General features: G+C 42.2%; 1 protein-coding gene across 2 annotated transcripts in view; it reads right to left on the bottom strand.

The window, feature by feature from the left end:
• The window catches only part of IL17RD (interleukin 17 receptor D), a 693,504-nt gene that overhangs the window by 403,998 nt on the left and 265,713 nt on the right, over positions 1-23,793 (bottom strand). For both annotated transcript variants that reach the window (XM_044078768.1, XM_044078767.1), the window contains exon 2: positions 15,417-15,473. In XM_044078768.1, the coding sequence (XP_043934703.1) occupies positions 15,417-15,473 (57 nt within the window). The remainder of the gene's footprint in view (positions 1-15,416; positions 15,474-23,793) is intronic.

Below are 23,793 nucleotides of genomic sequence, written 5' to 3'. Positions count from 1 at the left end.
GGGCAATTTGGAAAGATACCAAAGTAGATCCAATAATAATAAGAGCAATGGGTCTCAAAAAATCTACAGTCATATTTAGATATGCTACCAATACGTGCAACTCCATATAAATTACAGAAGGAGTCGGTTCTGAGCATATTGTGGGTACTGCAAAGAGTACTTTTAGCTAATATCAATGATTGAAACAAAACTAATTTCACAAACTTTAATCATACCTTGACTTTGGAATGGGGTCCATTCCAGTTATAGTATTAGAAACCCCGAAAGACTAGAAATGGGTTCCTCCCAGTTTAATTTCTCTCTCATATATACATATATATATATATATATATATATATATATATATATATACACACACATATACATACTAGCTAAAAGAATGGCAAAGGTGTTGGTAATATATATATATATATACACATATACATACTAGCTAAAAGAATGGCAAAGGTGTTGGTAATATATATATATATATATATATATATACACATATACATACTAGCTAAAAGAATGGCAAAGGTGTTGGTAATATATATATACACATATACATACTAGCTAAAAGAATGGCAAAGGTGTTGGTAAAATTGACAGATATGGATCAATGTTTTTTTGGAGAGAAGGCAAACATTTGATGACATTAACAGAACAATAATGATGATCCAGAGGGAAGCAGAATGTAAGCAAATTTCACTGTTAGTGGTGTATCTTGTTGCACAGAAAGCATTTAATAGAGTAAGCTGGGATTTTATGAGTAAGACAATAGAAGCATTCGTATTCCCTTATACAATAATAAAGTTAATTAGTAGGAAACAAGAAGTATTGGAGGCATTAATTAAAGCTGGAGGGTTCCTCCAAATATGTTGCGTTTCAACTGAGGAACCAGGCAGGGATGTCCTCTTTCCCCTTTGTTATTTGCTTTATATTTAGAGCTTTTACAAAGAAAGTACGAGACTCAGAAATGCAAGGATAGGATTGGTATGGTAATCAAGAAAAGTTGGATTTACTTGCATATTACATTACTTTGTACCTTATAAATTCAGAAAAAGAACTCCCACTGTTGTGGAACATTTTGAGACATAATGTCAAGTCTTTTCACTACATAAAATTAATGAAGATAAAAACAAAGACTATAGTCATTAATGTTGTACCCCACACACAAACTGGTTCAGCAATGAGGACACGATAAGATTTAAGAGCATGGATTAAAACTTCTGTTATGGCAGCTAAGGAGATGTGGGAAGAGACTAAGGCAAATGATAATACAAAAACTGAGAAACTGGAAGCTCTTTACAGATTTTGATACCAAGATACAAGCAGTGAAAATGATTTTAGTCCCTTAAGAGTTCAGTGTCATAGGCTGATCCTTCCAGTAGTACAAGGTAGTTTAAGGATCACCTGAATGGATATTTTAGAGCTACAGTTAAGGCTCATATTCATTACACAAGCAGAAGGTTTTAATTCAAAATGAAAAGGGATGATGATGAAGGGGAGAGTTTAAGAAACAGAGAGTGGGATTTGTGATGCAGATCCTTAAGGAGAATAATAACCATGCAGAATATCATAGTCATAAAATAACAGAAAGCATTCTAAGAACTAAGCCAAAACAACAATGGAGAAAAGAGATTGTGCCGATAGGGATGACTGCAAGCAGGGGTACAGAAAACAGGCACAAGAGACTGCAAATTACTGGAGCAAACTGGCAAAGGAACCAAGGTATTTGGAGCAGAAAACTAGAGAGGAAAAGCTAATGGAGTGAGATTGGGCCAAGAAGACATTTGGACTGCAGACAAGATATTGCCATGCAAAACAGGGATTGATAGAGTATAGGTAACGAGAAAGGAATAGGGGAATCTTAAGTGAAAGACCTGTTTTGGTGGAGGTTATAGTCAAATCTAGAGCAGAAGCAAGGGACAATTATTAGGCATACAAAACACTGCATGATAACTATAAGAATTACACAGAGGAGGCTGGAGAAGATTGTGAAGAGAGACAGGAAAAGCAATTTACAAGAGAACAATTGGAGGACATACATTCGGCTCCCAACTGTGCAACAAAAGCCAGAAGACTTACAATCCTTGCCTGGAATTGTTTGCATGGGTATTTTATACCCTAGGCAGACTTCACAGAATTTTTCCTCAAATAGACAGCAAATGTTTGAGGTATGACTGGGAAGAAACAGTGAATATGCATTTTCAGAGTATAATGACTTGGCAGATTTTAAAAAATTTCTACAGAGTACTTTGTCAGAAATATTATGTGAGGAAATGTCTGTAACCAAGGATATTATTTTTTTTTTAACTGTGACACGGGATCTGAATTGCCTAGACATAGTAAGGCCCCAAGTTTAATTCTGCTGCCAGACAAAAAATAACCAGAAAATAGAAAATAATGTCTAAACCAACTCTATTTGAAGTACTGAATATTAAAAAAAGAGAATTAAAAGAACAGGAACAGGGACCATTTAGAAAAGGGAAGGAGCACATTACATAGAAATAAATGGAAATTGAGGTAACAATACATGCAGAACAATGTTCAGGAGGTGGAGGAGTGAGGGAAGGCAATATCTAGCAATTTGCTTGGTGCTAAACTGATTATTACCCCTAAAAATAAAAATGTTGTTTGACGTATAATGTATGTTAATGGAAACAGTTTGTTTTCTTTTCTGTTAATGTATGCTTGCTTATGTCTTAATAAAGGTGTTTTAAAAACAAAAAGAAAAAGCAAAATGGTCTAAAGTTTTGTGGAATGCGTTGACAATAGTGATATTGTTTGTTTCATGCAAGAAAAGGCTTTACCCTCTCCTGAGCTTGCTCAAGGTCTGTCACTTGAGGTTTTAGTAGAGTGGACAAATACTTGGTCCAAAACTCTCATGACACTGTCTTAAAAACTCCAAAATGCTGTATTTTTCTTATGCTAACATCATGAACATAAAATACTATAGTTTTGTTTCATTTTCTGTTTTCCCAGTTTCTCAGTTTCAGAATGACCAAGTTATGAATGGATTTAAGCTGCTTGTATACCAGAGCAAATGCTATTACAAACAGACTGAAAGCAGCATATACTTGTTATTTATATAATTTATCATCTTGAGCAGCAGCAATCAGGGTATTAAGAGCAATAAAAGTTCTACATATGATACAGTATGCACATAAATAACAGTACTAATATGATACAGCATGCACATAAATAACAGTACTACATATGATACAGCATGCACAAACAGTACTACATATGATACAGCATGCACATAAATAACAGTACTAATATGATACAGCATGCACATAAATAACAGTACTACATATGATACAGCATGCACAAACAGTACTACATATGATACAGCATGCACATAAATAACAGTACTAATATGATACAGCATGCACATAAATAACAGTACTACATATGATACAGCATGCACAAACAGTACTACATATGATACAGCATGCACATAAATAACAGTACTAATATGATACAGCATGCACATAAATAACAGTACTACATATGATACAGCATGCACAAACAGTACTGCATATGATACAGCATGCACATAAATAACAGCACTAATATGATACAGCATGCACATAAATAACAGTACTACATATGATACAGCATGCACAAACAGTACTACATATGATACAGCATGCACATTAATAACAGTACTACATATTATACAGCATGCACATTAATAGCAGTACTACATATGATACAGCATGCACATTAACAGTACTACGTATGATACGGCATGCACATAAATAACAGTACTATATATATGTATATATAGACAGTATGCACATAGATAGTACTACATACGACAGTATGCGCATTAACAGTACTACATATGATACAGTATGCACATAAATAACAGTACTACATATGATACAGCATGCACATAAATAACAGTACTACATATGATACAGCATGCACATAAATAACAGTACTACATATGATACAGCATGCACAAACAGTACTACATATGATACAGCATGCACATTAATAACAGTACTACATATTATACAGCATGCGCATTAATAGCAGTACTACATATGATACAGCATGCACATTAATAACAGTACTACGTATGATACGGCATGCACATAAATAACAGTACTATATATATGTATATATAAACAGTATGCACATAGATAGTACTACATACGACAGTATGCGCATTAACATTACTACATATGATACAGTATGCACATAAAATGCTGCTCTTTTATCTCATAACCAGGAGGAATTGATAGTAATCTTAAAATACCAGAGATGTGAAAAGGGGAAAATAAGTTAAATGCCATTTCCAATCCAAGTATGGAAGACTGAGCTTGGTGCATCTCTTACCCTGGACAGGGCATTACACCCCTTTTAACCTTGACAAGACACAACAACCATAAGAATGTTGGCTTGGAATACACTACAACAGCACTTCAGCAACAGGGGCAGTCTACTAAGTCACCAAACAAGCTCAAAAGCTATAGTCTGTCAGGGTACTGAATTAACTACAAGACAAGGGAAATTTCCAACTACACAGATGTACGTTTCATTTTTTTAAAAGTTTAATTCACTTAATTTTTCTTTCATTTTTCATTGTGAGGCAACAGGACAGCAGGCAGAGTAGGGCAGATTATACTTGCCTTTCCTTAGTAGCAGCAGACTGTATATTCTAGTGGACACCAACACAGATGTTCCATATACGATACTCAGTCAAACCAGCTAGCTGTTCTCCAGTCAAAGGAGCAGTACATCTACAGAGACAAATCACCACCCTATTGCAAAGGTTTAGCTCAGTGACTACACTGAGAACCCTGTTTTTCACTACTTGCACATGTTGGAATGCAGTGGTGTTAGTCAGAAGGTTCCAGGAGACCTTTATTCAGATTGCTTACATCAAGTTGTGTGTACCATATGGCATTCAATTCCATGTAGACAGACATTAGCATATCAAAATGTTATATATCACACATACTTTTTATTAGAAGAAAAAAAGGGGATATACTAAGTGACATGTGAATGGTAACATACCATTCTGTCAAGCTCCAACTTTTCGAACGTTTGGGGCTATCAACAGCATAGTTTAACGGAGATGCAAATGTGGCCTCTCCCATGGAAGAACTCATTTCCAAGTTAGGCCAGAAGTAGTGCAATTTTTTTCTTTGGCAATTCATGACTGAAAGTAATTATAGGATCATAGGAGGTTACTAGGCTAATGGCCCTGGGGCCCTTACATGCCTAGCTAAGAGTTTATCCCCAAATAGAAACCCAAGTCATCACCTGTCACTACTGTCAATGAGGGACACAGCTGGAAGCCATGGAACAAATTTGTGGTTTCCCATCCCCTTAGCAAGGTAGCACTTGAAGAGGGTCAGTGAGGTGCTTTGTTTGACATGTACGGGAAAGTCTATTCCAGAGACGGGGCAGCCTCTGGGAGAAAAACCTCTCTCTCCAGCAGGTTTTGTTGATGTTGCATATTAGATTCAGGCCTTTCAAGCGGGTAATGGGTGAGGAGTTAGACTTATGGATATGGAGCATCTCTAGCAGGGCAGGGTCCGGGATTGCCTTGTAGGCAAGACACAGATCACCCCTGAATAATCTGTATGATACTGAACAGAGGGATAGTGATTTGAGCCTGTCCACATAGGAGAGGTGTTGGAGGCCATGGATTCTGTTTGTGAGGTATTTCAGTAGCCTTTCCAGTTAGTGCAGATATTTGGAGAGGTACATACCAAATGGGGCGTTATACTCAAATTTGGAGAGGTACATACCAAATGGGGCGTTATACTCAATTATTAGTTTAAGAGAGGTAATAACCTCCTTTTTTCTGGATGCAATCCCTTTATTTATGAGATGAACCAAGTAAAAAAGAAGTTATGTACTCACCATAACGTTTGATGTATGTAGTCCATCTCGCTGAACATTATTACATGTGGTTCTGAAACCACACAAAAGACCAGTGAAAACAGCTCTACTTTCCAAAATAAGAATTTAATAAAAACCTTTTAGTCGTCTCTCCTCTCCTAGCGCCACGGCTGCAAGCCTTTACAAAGTAAAAAAAAAATTACATGTGGGTTCGGAGCCAATCCTCGGCTCCAACTCGGCTGCTTAGAAAGCCTGAAAACTTCTGATTGGCTCGTGGCTAATAGGTATCCCATGATGCATGCGCACATTCCCCAGATCTTGTTTGCTACTAGTCTACCAGAATCAGCCATGAAAAAGAAAAGGAACACAGGTCCGGAAGAATAAACTGTAATAAAAGGAGCCCTTGTGGCAAAAAACGTCTCCAGATCCTCTAGAAAGGGGGCTGGTGGGTGGGTTCATAAATGTTTGGAGAGATGGACTACATACATGGTTATGGTGAGTACATAACTTCTTTATGTTTGTAATAATGTTTGGCGAGATGGACTACATACATGGAACGTTATGGTGAGTACATAACTTCTTTATGTTTGTAATAATGTTCGGTGAGATGGACTACATACATGGAGTGCTATGGTGAGTACATAACTTCTTTATGTTATGTAGTCCTATCTCGCCTCCATTATTACATGTGGGACAGCGTCCCTAGCATCTTGAATGGGTGGCTCACTGGAAGATACTCCTGAGTACCGTGGAACCAAACGAAGCTCTACCCCTGGAAGTTAAATCCAATTTATAATGGGAAATGAAGGTATGAGGGGTAGCCCATGTTGCTTCTGCACAAATACTATCAATAGGTGTCCTGGCTTGGAAAGCAGCAGAAGTAGAGAAGGACCTGGTGGAATGCGCTTTAACGTTAAAGGGTAACTCTTTTCCTTGAGAAGTGTAAATAAGGGAAATACAACTAGAGATCCAGTTCGAAAGTGTAACCTCAGCTGTTCTGATTTTCTAAATTCTTTGGTCCGGTGGATATAGAAACGTAGTTGCCTGTGTACATCCATTTGGTGGAATGCATATTCTGCTTTATTGGAGTGATTAGGGAAGAGCACTGGCAATTCAATTGTTTGGTTTAAGTGAAATTGAGAACAAACCTTAGGAATAAAAGAAGGGGTGGTCCGGAGAGAGACCCTATCTTTGTGAAAAATTAAGTATGGAGGTCTAACAGACAGAGCCTGTAATTCAGAAACTCACCTGGCTGAGGTTATTGCTTTCCAGAAAAAGAGTCTTCCAAGAGAGAAACTTCAACTGACAACTATGGGCTGGTTCAAAGGGTGGCAGAGTAAATCTAGACAGAACTAGATTCAGGTCCCAAGGAGGAATAGGGTCTTGCACAGGAGGTCTTAACATCATGGAACCCTTAAGAAAGGATTTGCACAATTTGAGACATAAGACGGGAATCATTAATCCCCACATGAAAATTAGATATTGCTGCTAGTTGAACTCGGAGTGTAGCAGCCGCTGAACCTTGGTGAAAGAGTTCAGAAAGAAACTCTAGAACAATAGTAATGGGAGCTGTAAATGGATCAACTCCTCTATTGTGTGCCCATATGGAAAATCTCTTCCATTTACTCGGATACAATTTTCTGGTCGAAGGCTTGTGAGAAGAGGTAATAATATGGGTTACAGCTGGAGACAAATCATGAAGCCTGATTAGTGGTGGAAATGGAGCAGCCATTCTGTCAGTTTGAGTGTGTGGAGACTGGGGTGAAGAGAACCTGACGTGTGTCAGGAGGTCTGGCAATGGGTCCAGGGTCCACGGGCAGTCCAACATGTGAGGCCCGAGGAAAGTAAACCAAATCTGAGGAGGCCAGTAAGGGGTGTTGAGGATCACCTTGCTTCCCAATAGCATTGCTTTCTGTATGACCTTGGGGATGAGTGGAAAAGCATAAAGGAGTCCCGTGGGCCAATTGTGGACTAGTGCATCTCTTGGAGACTCCCCCGGAGGGGGGATGAGAGAGAGAGAAAAAGGTGCTACATTTGGTGTTGATGGGACTGGCAAAGAGGTCGCAGCAGGGTTGCCCCCACTTGAGAAAGATCATACTGGCTATTTTCTGGTTCAAGGACCATTCGTGAGGTAACAAAATTGCCCTGCTTAGCTTGTCCACTATTACACTGGGAGTCCCCTGGATGTGCATTGCAATGAGAAAGTGTTGGGAAGAAAATCGCCCAATCCCAAACTCGCATGGCCTCTCGACATAAGGGGCATGATCTGCTTCCCCCTTGTTTGTTTAAATACCAGACAACTCACATGTTGTCGGTCTGGATAGCTATCATCCCTAGAGGGAGAAAGTCGTGAAGTGCTTGCAACGCTAGAAGCACCACTCTCATCTCTAGGACACTGATATGCAGATGGGCCTCCTGCTCTTGCCATGTGCCTTGGACAGTCCTGCCAAGATAATGCCCCCCCCCCACCCTGAGAGGCATCCGTGGTCACAGTGGCAACGGGTTGGTGCAGCACAAAGGGGGTCCCTGTGGTAAGATGACCTGGTTGAATCCACCAGCGTAGGTCCTTTTTGCAAGAATCTGTAATCAGGATCTGATGATGTAGAGGCAACTGTTGAAATGACTACTGGGATGACAGGAGCCATTGGAGTATTCTCATATATAGTCTTGCTAAAGGTACAAAGGTATGGTTGACGCCATAGTCCCTAGAAGCTGCAACATCTTCGCTATGACTCTTTGAAGGGGAAGTATTCTGTAAATTTGTTGCACAAGATTCTGTATTCTGTTTGTAGGCAATCTGCCTGTCATTTCGAACGTGTCTATATTTGCTCCTATAAAAGTTATAGACTGAGTGGGCAAAAAAGAGGATTTTTCCCAGTTTATCGAGATTCCCAACTGGGAACAGAGCTTGATTGTGGAATCGCTCGATTGAATTAGGCGATGCCTGGTGGTGGCGGTCAGGGGCCAATCGTCCAGGTATGGAAAGACTTGGATTCTCTGACGCCGCAAATGAGCTGTGACTACTGCCATGCACATGGTGAACACCCGGGGGGGGGGGCTGTGGTGAGACCAAAGGGCAGTGCCCGAAAGATTGGCTCCCAGCCAGAAGCGTAGGTAGCTCCTTGATGCTTTGTCCGTCATTATGTGGTAGTAGACATCCTGGAGATCTGGTGAGCACATCCAGCTGTCTCTCCTCAACAAAGGAGAGTATGGACTGTAGAGTGACCATTCGGAACTTGGACTTCTTTAAATGCTCATTTAACCTACCGAGGTCTAGGATGGGTCTCCAGTCCCCTGTTCTTTTTGGAACTAAAAAGAACCTGGAGTATGTTCCAAATCCTGTCTGGTCTGTTGGGACCTTTTGGATGGCTCTTTTTAATAGCAGCTTTTCTATCTCTATAGCCGCTTGATCCCTGTGATTGGGTGGTAAATCTGGGATCCTTTTGGGAGGACGTGGTGGATGGGAAAAGGGTATAGAGTAACCTCTGGTAAAAATGTCTTGTACCCACTTGTCTCAAGTGAGATTTAGCCAGGCTTCTGGGTACAAGGACAGGCGACCCCCGACCGGCTCCAGAGACTCACAGTTTGGTTTCACATCAGGAACGCTGATAGGGACGGTCACGAAAGGAATCGTGACCTCCCTGATTCTGTGGGCCTCCCCTGCCTCTAGGGTGACGTCTACCATTATTTCCTCCTCCCCTACCTCTGAAGGAGAAATCACCTTGTGTGTCCTGGAAAGGTCTCTGTGAATTCTTGAACCATATTTTGCTGCTCTTCTGACCTTTAGGGTAAGCTGTAGAAGGAACGGTAAAACGGACTCCAACGGCAGAGAGAGTCTTTCCTTCCTGCTCACACCTGGTGAGGGTATCTTTCACCTTGGGTCCAAAAAGAAAGGATCCGTCCACGGGAGCATTGATGAATGTAGACTTGAAAGGCTCAGCGAAGTTGCATAGATGCATCCAGGAACGTCTCCTTAATGAGACTCCTGAACTCACCGCCCCACTCACACCATCAGCTGCATATGAGATCAGCCACGTGGAGGAGTTAACAATAGATGTGAGGGTAGCCAACTGAGCTGACACTGTAGATGGGATTGCTTCAGTCGAGGTACCCTGAAGAGCATCTACTAACTCCTTTAGGAGATCTCTCTGAAGTCTCGGTAAAATGTGACAGATAGTTCAGCGATCGGAGTGTAAAAGCCGCTGAAGAGAAGATACGCTTCCCATACCTATCCATCATTCAGGATTGCTTATTAGGTGGATGGATAGAAGATGTCTCTGCTAGCTCCTTCTTAGTGGCCGCCGCCACCACCATGGCATCAACAGGTAAACCCTTAGATAAAAACTCTTTGTCCTTAGGGGTGGAGAGAAATTTATTCGGCCTATTGGGGACCGGTTCCACGGCATTGGGTGTCTGCCATGCCTTCTGACTCATGAGATCCTGCAATTCATCAAATGGAGGAGACATCCATGAAGCTGAGGGTTGAGACCCAAAAACCTTCAGGTACACAGACTCCTCATCAGAGGGGGTAACGGTGGGCCAGCCGCCTCTCTGCCTGGGGATCTCCAAAATGTCTGCAAAGGAGAAATCTTCAGAGGACGACTTAGGGGATCCCTCCGACTCATCGAGGTCAGTGTCAGATGTGACAGACTCATCAGGGGAGCCTGCATGCTTCCTCTTACATGATCTCTTCCGAGGGGGCTCCTCAGTGGGGTCTTCTGGGGAGGCCTCGGAAGATCGGGAACCACCCAAACGGGGGTCCTGAGGCTGTGAGTCTCTACCATCCCGGGGGAGAGAGGATGCTGAGACCGTAGTCGGTGCTTGAGGGAGTGAGTATTGCATCAGTACTCCTACGTGGTACGGATGAACTATCCAACATGCTCCTCATCTTCATGAAAACCGATTTTTCCGGCTCAGAACGACGCCCCTGCTCCAAGGACAGTGTAGGCACCAATGACTCCAAAGGAATCGGCACAGAGAACGATGTAGGGTCCAAACTCACTAGGGCTGACACACCAAGAGGAAGACTTGGCAACAAAGAAGAGGTTCGTTCCAAGTGTCCCCCTCGGGCCCGACCGAAGAGCTTCGGGACCCTAGACACTTCGGACGGTGCCGACAGTGTCGGAGCGGGGCTCAGCTCAGAGACAATCACGCGGGGTGCTGGAGCAGAGGACACCATGTAGTTGGTACAGACAGCATCCGCTCCAAAGGCCCAATCTGAGTTGGAGGAGGAAAAAGAGCAGGGTTGGTAATAGGAGTCGTCTCAGAGACAGAAGTGGTCAGAGCCAATAAAAATTTAGGCAAGACCAACGACTTAAGGAGTCTGAGCACCACTCTCTCGATATCTTCTTCAGAAAAGCTCCTGGAGGATCTGGAAGACAGTGTTGGAGACCGCACTCTCTGTAATATAGGTGATTTTAAAGTAGGGGAGACCGGTGGAATGTCTGTAGACCGGCTCCGAAGAGGACTGCTGGTGATCGGCACCAAAGCACTGGGTGCCGACACTGCAATGTCAGTGTCCAGAATCTCGACTGGCTCAGAGGACAGTGGAGCCAAAGAGACAGAGACCATCTCCGATTTGGGTAACTTCTGTGGAGGTTCAGAGACAGAAGTTGAGGCTGGAGAAGGCCTTTTGGAGGTCTTGCCCTTATCTTTACTGGAAGAATGCGACCTAGCAGAGGAGGACAAGCTGGCTAGGTCTTCCTCGAAAGAAGGTTTTAACAATCCTTTTAGAATCAACTTATTCTTCCATTCCTGGAGCACTCTAGGACTAAAGGAACGGCAAAAAAAAAGTCTCTTGAAGATGTATGGCCCCTAAACAGTACACACAGATGCTATGTCCATCAATGATGGACATTTTTTGAGAGCATTTAGTACACTTTTTAAATCCTGACCATTTATGCTCTTATGTTCTTTAGACATAATGGCAGTCTTAATAGGTGATTGAAGAGAAAAAGCAACACACTCACTCAACAAGAGAGGAACTAGATCCTCTAACCTACAGATCTAGCCCTATTTCTCACAACAACCAACCAAAGGAAGTTTTACTAGGTTCTCTAACTTACACGAACCTAGTATAAAGGAAAGGGAAACAGACTAATATCTCTAAGTAAACGGTTTAGTAAAATGCACACATGCACGGGAACACACACAAAAAAGGCCAACAGGCCCAAAATTTTGTAGCAGAAAGGTCAAATCCAGGAAAAAGTCAAGTCCAGTTAAATTGACACAATCGGTTATCACAATAAGGTTAACAGCAATAAGAAAGGCACTTCACAAGAAGTTAAAAACTTCTAACAAGCAGAATAATAAACTAAATCTCTTAGCCACGGCCAACCAAAAGAAGCTTCCGACTGAAGACACGGCAAACGAGATCTGGGGAATGGGCGCATGCATCATGGGATACCTATTAGCCAAGAGCCAATCAAAAGTTTTCAGGCTTTCTAAGCGGCCGAGTCAGAGCCTAGGATCGGCTCTGAACCCACATGTAATAATGGAGGTGAGATAGGACTACATAACATAAGACTTTTCTGACCAATGCCGCTACATGATGGTTGAATTTGAATGTGAGGTTATCAGTCTAAGTGCTTAGGGGGTTGCCGTTGATGTGCTAATCAGTAGGGACCATGTTTTTGCCAAATGGTATGATGATACTTTTTTTGCATTTAACTTGAGGCCATGACTTTGGCATCAGTCATTAGTTGCTGTGAGACCCTCTTGCAGCATGTTAACATCATTTGGGGAGTCAATAACAGCACCCAACTTACAGTCATCCACATACTTGGATAGCCACAGGCCTTCTGTCTTTGCGTGGACCTCTGAGAAGTAGCTGCCAAACAGTAGGGGTCACAGGACAGACCCCTGGGGAATTCCACTAGTGTCTGCTATCGGAGTTGTAGGTGCCTATTTTGACTTTGAGGGTCCTGTCGGTGAGCCAGCTGGCCACCCACCTGATGAGATAGGGATTTACGCCAAGTTGTGTTAGCTTTTCAATGATGTCTGAGTGGGGGATTGTGTCAAAGGCCCTGGCCAGGTCAAGGTAAGCTGTATGTACTGACTTTCCCCTCATCCAGGGCCTTGGTGACAGTCTCAAAGAAGTCAACTAGGTTCAACAGGCAGGATCTGCCCTTGATGAATCCGAACTGGGTGGGGTCAAGTGCTTGGAGATTTTCTATGTCCTTGTTTATGAGATCCATATATTCTTGTTTATGAGATCCATAATAAGTTCCATGGCTTTACAGATCAGACTTGTCAAGCTGATGGGGCGATAGTTTCCAGGGTCAGTAGTGGCACCACCTTTGTGCAAGGGGATGACAATGGCGGTTCTCCACTCTACTGGAGTGAAGCCTGTACTTGCGCTGTGGCTGAACAGAGTGCTCAATGGTAAAGCTAGTTCTTGCTGGAGATGGTGCAGAATACAGCCTGGGATACTATCAGGTCCCATGCAAGCTGTGTTCTTTACCTTGGATAGGGCCTTTAAGCACTTGATCAATGGAGATGTAAAGTGCGGGACAAGTATCGGGGATGTCGAAAGGGCCTGGGGGGGGGGGGCAGGGAGGTGAAGTTTGCACTGAACTTATCTGCTAGCAGGCTGGCTAAGTCAACAGGATCTGTGTGAGAGATGAAAATAAATATACTTCCATTTTATAAGCATAACCCACGGTGGTGGTGTTACGGTGGCGTTGTCGCCTCACAGTAAGACGCTGTCCGGTTCGATTCTCAGCAAGAGCGTCTTCTGCGTGGAGACATGCGAATGGCGACTTCGTTGAAGGTTGTGCGTCAGGCCTGGCAAGCCGGTACATAAAAATCAACTGCCAATCATTAGCGGACCGGAGTTCCGCTGTGGTGACCCCTAACCGGGAAAAGCCGAAAGACACAAACAAACACATACACCCACACTAGTGGACACCAGATAAAAGGTGAAAAGGTGGGACAAAAACACATACATTGAATATTATGCAGTTATTCTTTTATTAATATTTTTTACTCTACATTCTTGGTGCATTGAGAAAAGTTTGCCCATTCAGAGTGTCACTACAACTTTATCAGCACCCTTGCATATCAATAGTTCTAAAATTCTACCTAAACTTGCCACATTTGTTACATATTAAAACTAAAGTTCATACACTGCACATGCAAAACACAGGCACACAGAAACACAACTCCAAACATTCTAGTTGACCAAAAAGAAGTCAAGCTCAAAGGTACGTATGTGTATTAAAAAAAGAGTAAAATGAAGACTGTGTTTTCCATTCACTTCACTATAAACTAATCTAACTTTGTATACTATACATACATACCACCCCAAAAAATGCCCACCAAAATCTAGCACCTAGTTTAAAAAAAGCATAGAATGCAAAATAAAACACTTGAGTGCAATTATCCAATTGAAAAATGGCATTACCAGAAAAAGATTATTCTATCTACCCGGATTAAATCAAATAAAAATAACCAAGATGTAAGGTTTCCAGCCTCCATAAAATGTTCAGTTGGGCTACTTTCTAGAAGACATGTGTACTACACGAGATGTGGATTGCAGTAATTTTCGTCTGTTTTCTTGAAGCAATATATACTACATGTGATGTGCACAGCTATAACTGGGCTGCATTCTAGGATTGTGCACTGCATAAGATGTGTACTGCTGTAAATGGGTTGCTTTCTAGAAGGAATGTGTATTACATGAGATGCGGATCACAGTGATTTGATTGCTTCCTTGAAGCAATGTGTACTACGTGTGATGCAGATAGCTATAACTGGGCTGCATTCTAGGAGTGTGTGCTACGTGTTATGTGGAACTCTGTAACGGACCTGCTTTCTATAAGGAACATGTACTACATGAGATGTAGAACACTGTGACTATGCATTAACATATTTAAAGCTACATACACCACACACTGCATGTGATCTTGTCAGTCACCACCCAAACATCATGGTCATAGGCGAGCATAGGAACGTAGATTTACCAGTAAACAAGGAACTTCATCCAAGAACTCAACATCCTCTTCAACTTCTAAGATTGCTTTAATCACTACCTCAAATCCATTTGTTAATGTTACATTCCCACTCAAAAGTACATGGTCATGTTACTCTGGGATTAGTGCAAAACAATCTATTCGACTTGCATGATCCACCAAAAAATGTACATCTCCACACGACTATCTTTAGTGTAAAAAATACCTATAGACGTCTACGACCAACCTAACCTTCACAGGTGGGAATCACTGCGCAGCTGCAGCACTTTCTGGACATTATTCATTAAAGGCCCATGGATTTACTTCACTACCTTTGTCTATGAATATTCCACATTCTCTCCGCACAACGCAAGAATTACCGAATTAATCTCTGAGCTTACACTGCCAAGGTATACTGAAGCATAGATGACATTCCACAAAACTTTTTGTACCACCATGTTTAGTTAAGTGCTTCTGAAATTGTGTGTTCCATTTCCTGTTTATCAGTGTATGCTGGACAAACAGTTCTAACAGAAGGGAAGGAGATAACACAAACAACGATAGCAAATTTACTTAGGTTGTATATATGCACCAAATATTCAATTAAAAACAACTTACTTTCATACTTGAATGTAAGGCTCAGTAATCCATTACTCCTGAAACCGCAATTGATCCCTGTGTGGGAAAAAATAAGGAGGCAAGTTAGAGTATGAAACCTCCAAGAACAATTCTAATTCAAACTTGCACATAAAATACCCTAGCTCCACATACACAAATTTAATATCTAATAAAGAGAGTGGAATGAAGGAATTATGTTTTGCTTACTTCTGATGACCATTTCTGAACATGAAAACTGAAAAACAATGGACAGCTTCTCCTGTGGAAAAGGCATTAGAGATGCACAATTCTTAGCAAGGAATGGGAAACAGATGAAGTAGGGAATCAGGAACTATCTTCAGTTGTTAATTTAACTTTCATTATAGTTTACTGAAAATAAACACATCCTGTTCAATCAAATTTTACTTAAAAAAGTGCCATTTATAACTACAGGCACTGAAGAAACCAGTAAAATATAGCTATAAATCGCAATAAATATTCTTTGTTGCATTTGCGGCAAGAGATCATTACTGAAGAGTTTCTCTGTGCCTGGCCTTTTAAATGTTTTGTTTTTCTCTTTCACACTTTCAGGGCTCAGCAGCATACCAAAAGTGGGGCGGTGTGAGGGGCCCGTCCCAGGTGCAAGCAATATGGAGCTACACATGTCCAGGAGAAGGGGTAGACCTCCTAAGGTCAAGCTGTTAGGCAGCATGATCTGTAGATGCAGACTGTGCATTACTGCAGTACCGCCATTCAGAAAGGAATGTCAATAACTGTATTTGCGGTCACACCTGAAGCACTTCATATATGGTACTGTAGCTGTAGTAAGCTACTTGTTAGATCTGTTGCAAATGGTTTTCTACAGTTTCTGAGCAGAACAGGCAACAGATTTTTTGTCCTCAACTTTGAGGAGATTTTTTTCATTTTTTCGATTTTTTTTTTTTTTTTTTTTGGTCTTCAACTGACAGGATTTTTTTCTCAACTTGAGTTAAAGGAGGCATCAGACTGGGGAAAGTACAGTTTTGTACCTACCATAAATGTAGATGTTAGAGTGCTCATACAGCTGCAGTCATTACAGATGGGTTATCCTGCCGTCAGGCGGGTCCTCGGTCGGCCGAATTCCAAAGTCTAGGTCTGGCGTCGGTTGTCGTCGCTTCTTCCCTGACGTCAGAGCGACAGGGGTATAAAAGAGGCAGCCGACGCCATCTTCAGTTTTTCTTGCCCCAGATGTCAGGTGCCCCCAGAAGGAAGGCAAAACATAAATTTATGTAATCATGCAATATAGAATAATCAAAAAACAGTAGTTGCAAGCAAATACACCATAAAAGAATACCCCAAATAGGTTGTATGAGAAGGTGTTAGTCATAAGGCCTGTCCTAAGAGGGGATGGAGGGGGGGGGGGGGACCTGGACTGTAGCTGTATGAGCACTCGAACATCTACATTTATGGTAGGTACAAAACTGTACTATGTTCATCGTGCATACAGCTGCAGTCATTACAGATGGGTAGAATCCCAAAGCTAAGTAAGGGTGGTAGGCACTAAGTGGAACTAGGAGGAGCGAGGATGCCCTGCAGGACTGCTGTGGCAAAGCCCACTCTAGATTTTGAGTATAGTGGAAGGTGATAGTGCTTGGAGAAAGTGTGCACTGAACTCCAAGTAGCTGCTTCCAAAATGTCCTTGGTAGGGACCCCCCTGAGGAAAGCTGCAGAGGTAGCTGTGACCCTTGTGGAGTGGGATCTGATGCTTGAAGGCACAGCTTTTCCATGAAATGAGTAACAAAAGTGTATGCAGTCGGCTATCCATTTTGAAATTGTCTGTTTGGAAATAGCCTTTCCTTGAGCACCTGTAGCATAGGACACAAAGAGTTGCTCGGATTTCCTGAATGGCTTTGTCCTGTCCAAATAATAACAAAGTTGTCTGTGAATGTCCAATGAATGCAGTAGTCTTTCCCCTTTGTTTTGTGGGTTAGGGTAAAAGGTAGGCAAGTGGATAGTCTATGCCAAAGGTAGTATCCAGTGTAGCTTTGAATCAAAGGTAGGGTTGGTTCGTAAGGAAACTCTGTCCTGATGGAAAATGATGAAAGGTTGCACAGCCATGAGGGCCTGTAGTTCCGAAACCCTGCGTGCTGAGGTGATAGCCAGAAGGAAGGCTGTTTTCCATGACAAGTATTGTAGTTCTGTTGAAGCAGCTGGCTCTTGGGGAGGAAGGGTCAGCTTTTCCAATATGAAGTTGAGGTCCCAAGCAGGGACTGGTGGTTTCCTTGGGGGTTTTATATTCTTTGCCCCTCTGAGGAACTGTCTTAAGAGAGGATGAGAGAATAAAGGAGGATCTGTGTTGTATTGTGCAGAAATGGCTGAAGCGTGGATTTTGATGGAGGAGAAGGAAAGTCCACTGTTTAACATCTCAGCTAGGTACTGTAAAATTTGAGGTAAATTTATTACCCAAGGATTCTGGCCCTTTTCCCCGATTCCAGGCACAAAATCGTTTCCATTTGGCGGAGTAGGCTTTTCTAGTAGAAGGTCTTCTGGCCTCCAAGATGACATCCTGCACCTCCTTGGAGAGGAGGGTCTGTTGGGCAATCAAGGGATTCTCCATGCAGCTAGATTGGGGGTTTTGAGCTGGCTGGAGTCTTGAAGTTGTGCTGGGACAACAGAAGAGACACTAGAGGTAGGATCCATGGTGGGGAATGTGTCAGGCTCTTCAGGAGCGGATACCAGTGTTGTCTTGGCCAATCTGGAGCAATGAGAATCATTTTAGGCCTCTCTGCTCTGGCTTTTAATAGGACTTTGGGCAGCAGAGGAAGAGGCGGAAAGGCATAGACTGTCAACGTTGTCCAATTGAAAGAAAGTGCGTCCACTTTCCAGGCCTGTGGATGATAGGGCCTTGAACAAAATTTTTTCAAATGGTAATTTCTGTGGGTAGCAAAGAGATCTACGTCTGGCTGTCCCCATGCCTGAGTTATCTTTGTGAAAACTTGAGGATGTAACTTCCATTCATGTGGATCTGTCATATTTCTGCTTAGGCTGTCTGCCAGTGTGTTTTCCTTCCCTGGCAGGAATCGTGCCTGAAGTTGAATTTGCAATTCCAGTGCTGTGTTCCATAGGGTCATGGCTAGTCTGCACAGGGGGTATGAATGAGTTCCCCCCCCCCCGTTTATTTATGTACCACATCACTGTGGTGTTGTCTGTCCTTATTAATAGCTGGCCTGGATGCAGTAGGTCTTTGAGGGCCATAATAACATTTTGCACTGCTAGTATTTCCTTTTGGTTGATGTGTAGGTGCTTTTCTTTTTGGGACCATTTTCCCTGAATGCACTGATCTGTCATGTGCCCCCCAGGCGTAGTCAGAGGCGTCTGTTGTGATGATTCGAGTTGCTTGAGGTACGCAGAAAGGGAGACCTATGTTTCTTTGGCATGCTTGAGCCCACCACAAAAATTCCTTTTGAAGACATGGAATGAGTGGTATAATTGTTTCCAAGCTGTGGCTGTGTTGAGACCATAAGTTTTTTAGGTACCACTGAAGTTTCCTCATATGCAGCTTTGCACATGGGATCAGATGCCATGAATCCCAGAGCCTGCAGGACTTTCCTTGCAGTCAGCCTGGTGAAGGTTGCCATTTTGCTGAAGTATTGAGACAGTTGCCCTTGTTTGTCTGGCATGAGGTAGGCCATCTGGGTTGTTGTATTCAAGCTGACACCCAGGAAAATTATTTGTTGAGAGGGTATTAGTTTTGATTTCTTTTTGTTGACTGTGTATCCTAGAAAGTTCAACAGTTTCATTACAAACGCAAGGTGTTTCAGAAGTATGTCCTTGCTGTCCGCTTGGATCAGGCAGTCGTCCAGATATGGGTATATTTGTATTCCTTGAGGTCTGCAGAAGGCAATTACTGATGCCAGGCATTTCGTAAACACTCTGGGCGCAGTACATAAACCAAAGGGCAATGCAGAGTAATCTTGGCCTTCCCAGTGAAAGCGTTCCCTCAAAGTATGCAGGGTTTCCCCAAAGGAGTAGTCCTCAGGGGGGGGGGGGGAGACCGAGGGAATAGACTCCTCTGCATCAGAGTCTTCAAAAGGAGAATAGGTATAGTCCTGGTCCTCAGAATGTTCAGAGGTAATAGAGGCTTGATATGAGGAAGGGTAGTCTTCCTCTAATCTGGGCCTTTTGTCCGAGGGGGGTTGAGAACCCCTGATAAGAGTAATCAAATCCTCAGCCATTTTGAGCATCTGTTTTTTTAGGCATGGGGCCTTGAGAGGGGGTCTGAGGTCCCTGTTTTTTGGTTTTCATGGCTGCTTTAGATTTTGTGAAAGCTTTAATAGAGAAGGAGCAAGGCCTGAAGACACCTTGAGAAATGGCAGGCCTGTCGAAACTCTGAGTTTCCCTGCCAAGAGTGGCGTCGGTATCTGTAGTAGGAATGGGGACCGAGGAGCCTGCGACCTCGGGTACTGAAGACACCGGTAATGTAGTGTCATCGGTACTCAGGGGCTGCGTAGGCGCCTCGCTGAGAACCGGTAGTCGGCCTTGGCGTGAGAATCCGACGACATAATTAAATTTTTTACCAAAATAGTGAAGGGCGAACTCCGCCCGACACTTAATAGTGCGTTTGTTGAATCTAGCACAAAAACGGCAGGCCGAGACGTCGTGGTCTGGGCCTAAGCAAGGTATACAGAAAGAGTGGAAATCCTTATGCGGTATTTGCTTCCCACATGAAATGCAATTATTAACTTTGTCTGACATCGGTCTGAGGCAAGAAAAGTTTCCCCAATGGGGTACTTAGCTTTCAAGAAGACTTCGGCTGAAATATTTTCGTAAATCTCAGGAGCTGGCCGACCGGCACTTGCGAACTGCTTCTGCTTTGGGCACCGCGCGGCAAGAAAGACTGGAGAAGATGGCGTCGGCTGCCTCTTTTATACCCCTGCCGCACTGACGTCAGGGAAGAAGCGACGACAATGGACGCCAGACCTAGACTTTGGAATTCGGCCGACCGATGACCCGCCTGACGGCAGGATAACCCATCTGTAATGACTGCAGCTGTATGCACGATGAACATCTGCACATGATGCCAGCTACCCTAGGTACAGTTCTTTCCTAGCTACCCTGTCACAGCTAATGGCACTGTGTAATATGAATGGTAGAGAGCGATTGGAAAGAGAAAAAAATTCCAAGCAACACAGATTACAATGTGAATTAGTTTTTGAGTACTTTCTGTTGGGAGTTCACAGAGATAGTTTTAAGAAACGCTGATCAGAAGTATTTTTGAAAGTAGATTTTTTGCTGTGCATATGTAACAATTGGTTGCATAGAAACTAAGTGCCCCGGTTCTTTATCAGACAAGGAAATGTGAAAGAGAGCCAAATGGTTAGAGGACCACAGGACAAACAAGGCAAGTTCTTCCAGAGGCCATACATGCCTTGCCAGCACTACATTGCTTTCTGTAATGAGGGTAGCACCTATAAGTACAGGGGCAAAATTTAAGGGTACCCCCATCTAGCTACTCAAGCAACAAGGATAACAAGGACTCGCACTGCTTGCAGAGGGAGGTCTGTTCCAGACCAAAAGGGGGGGTATTGATGAACCCCTCACTTATGAGTTTTATTTATTCCTTGATGAAGGTTGACATCTCTTGTTCTGGTACTGGCTGGGCAATTTGATTTGTCAAGAAAAGGAGGTTGAGAAGAACTGGATCCCCGAGGCCATATTAACTAAGTAGTGATCACCCTTCAGGAGACTGTAAGACACCAAGGACAAGGACTTAAGTACTCTGGTAACTTGGGTTTTTAAAATCAGACATCCATTTTGTTAGGAATACTTGCAATTCATTTTTTTTAATGTGCATTGCCAGATGCATACCCAAGGTACATTAATTTTCTATAACAAGTCTGACCAGGGTAGAATATATGGGAACAATAACTTCCCTGGTTTCAAAACAGACGTCTTTTGCAATTAGTAACAAAATGGTTTCCTAAGAGAGTTATAACAACCCGGGTATCCACATTTCTGATCATTAATTCATATAATAATGGGATGATTTCATTATAGTGGGATACAAAGTTTCTGCTTCCCAAGTGGGATGATGCTACATTTTTTGGTGTTTAATCTAAGCCACATTTCTGGAAATTTACATACTCAACTGGCTCGAAGAAAAGGCAAGCTGAAGTAATCACACACTGACTTTCAGAACAAGCTAGAAACAGCTTTGGAAAAACCTGCATAAAAATGAATAAGAAAACTTTAACTAGTATTTCTGTAGGTTAATTGAAAAGAAAGACCAAACTTATGAGGTGTAAGCAATGTCCTACAGTGTTTCTAGAGACTGTACTGTTTTTGTTGCTGATAACTTTGCAATATCACTGTATGTGAAAGCTTCGTATGACTGCTCCTGACAGAGTTAGCCTTTAAATTACTGGACAAGTACTTGTTTAAGTTGCCAAGAGAAAAAGGTCTAACTGTATGTTTACTCTGACTTTTACCTCTATGAAATCTTCTGTAAAGCATGCTTTTTAGTAAGGGGGAAATTAGGGAATCATAGCAGCAACAAGATAAACTTACGTAAAGCACAATGCCCAACATAGGGGTGAGAGTACTGTTGTTTCACCGTATTTAGTTCTCCAGTTCTGTTCATAGCTGGGGTGTCTTCCCTGCAGAGTCTGCAAGTCCTCCCTGTGTACACATGGGTCTTTCCAGATGTTCCAGTTTTCTTCTACATCACAAAATGTACCACGGCTAAGCTAGCAATCCTCAAAAACTGTGTGTGTGTGTGTGTGTGTGTGTGTGTGTGTGTGTGTGTGTGTGTGTGTGTGTGTGTCACGTGTATGACGGTGTCCCACTCAGGAAGAGCTCTATGCCATAGACCCTACAACACTGCACTGAATTAATCAAGAATGAATGCCTGACATGTTCTGCACTGGCCACACAACAGGTACAGGGAATATTCCTAAGAACTCCCCAGAGGGAACCTTTTTCCAGGTTCTGATACCCTGGAATGCTTTGGCAGTGAGATCTCCAAGTGTGCTTCTTGCTAAAGTATGTGCCATTGAGTGAATGGTTCAACACACAAAGCTGAACAAGTAAAGTTAATTGAGGAAACTGTTAAACAATGCAGTATAATGCAGTTTATAAAAACTGATGAACAATGCATTGTAATGTTGATTGTAAAACAGCTTCTCCCACATACAGAAATGCTTGGTGCGGAATTTTTGGGAGTCCACATGCAATGTGCGAGTGTGTAAAGACAATGGCCTGAACAGCTGAAAGTGAAACAAAAACATGAAATGTATAGCACAAGCCCAGGAACAAAGCTGCTATGTATTCAAGTTTCAGGATGGAAGAGTTGTACAGTGCACAACTCTGGGAGGTGAATTTAAAAAGGGTGACAAGAACACTTGAGTTTGTCTGCTTAAGGGTGTATATGGCTTGGCTTCTTATGGTCCCTATGATCACTTGCCTAGTATGTTCCTACATGCTATGTATTTTCGTAAAAAAAACAGCAATTTCAGCCAAAACTGGTCAAACAGAAATCTCAGACAGAGAAAAAGTTGTCATAGTAGATACTCCTGTTAACCAGTAAGTTATCATGCAAAGATCTGGGGATGTACTACAGACACACACACACACAGACAAATGTAGTAGACATTTTTAATTCATTTCCATCCAGTTTTTGATGAGAAAAAAAAAACAAGAGAGCTGGAAAATGAGCTGCAAATTTGGAAAAGCATCACTGATTTTGGTAAGCAAAAGACAGCTCTGGCAGTCACCCTTTCACTTTCAGATCAGGTTAAGGACAGAGTGGTATATGAACAAAGTCCAGGTCTTCAATATCAACAGATAAACTACAATTAGGCTGAATGGTGTCTTTTAATGGCAGTTCTACTGTTTTGTATATAGCACGTTGCCTTTTCCTGCACATTTCAAGCCCATGAAAGGCTGTAGGACTTAGCTTCCAAGGAGTTTACAATAAACTATTCTACATTTTAATTACTGTTGCAAGTATTCTTTCTTTCGAAATATAACCTACATTTTGATCTCCAATGCATACAGTGTATAAATAACACTCAAATGGATTTTAAAGCTTTGCATGAACAGGATTTGGCATGGAGATGAAAGTTATGAAACAGAAAAAGATTTATTATAAAAAAGCAGAACGTGCAGAGTGAAATGTTCCTGAAGTGTCAAAGGATAAGACATCATGGTGATCTTAATGAGGCATAGAAGTTTATGTGCAAGTATAAACCATTCAAGACTCAGAAAAGCAGTGACAGAAACTGAACTCAGAGCAGACCCACCCACAGGAAGACCTTTAAAACCAATAGTGATTGATGTACCACTTGAAAATCTGTCAAAAGGAATGACTTATGGTGAGTAGTTCATGGGACTGATGGAGGTGCAAAGAAATTATCTCTTA

This window comes from Protopterus annectens, chromosome 7.part1 (assembly GCF_019279795.1).
Source record: "Protopterus annectens isolate FY-2018-M chromosome 7.part1, PAN1.0, whole genome shotgun sequence".
In the NCBI taxonomy this organism is placed as follows: domain Eukaryota; kingdom Metazoa; phylum Chordata; order Ceratodontiformes; family Protopteridae; genus Protopterus; species Protopterus annectens.
The sequence above is the reverse complement of the archived record's forward strand: the minus strand, read 5'-3'. Positions and strand labels throughout refer to the sequence as shown.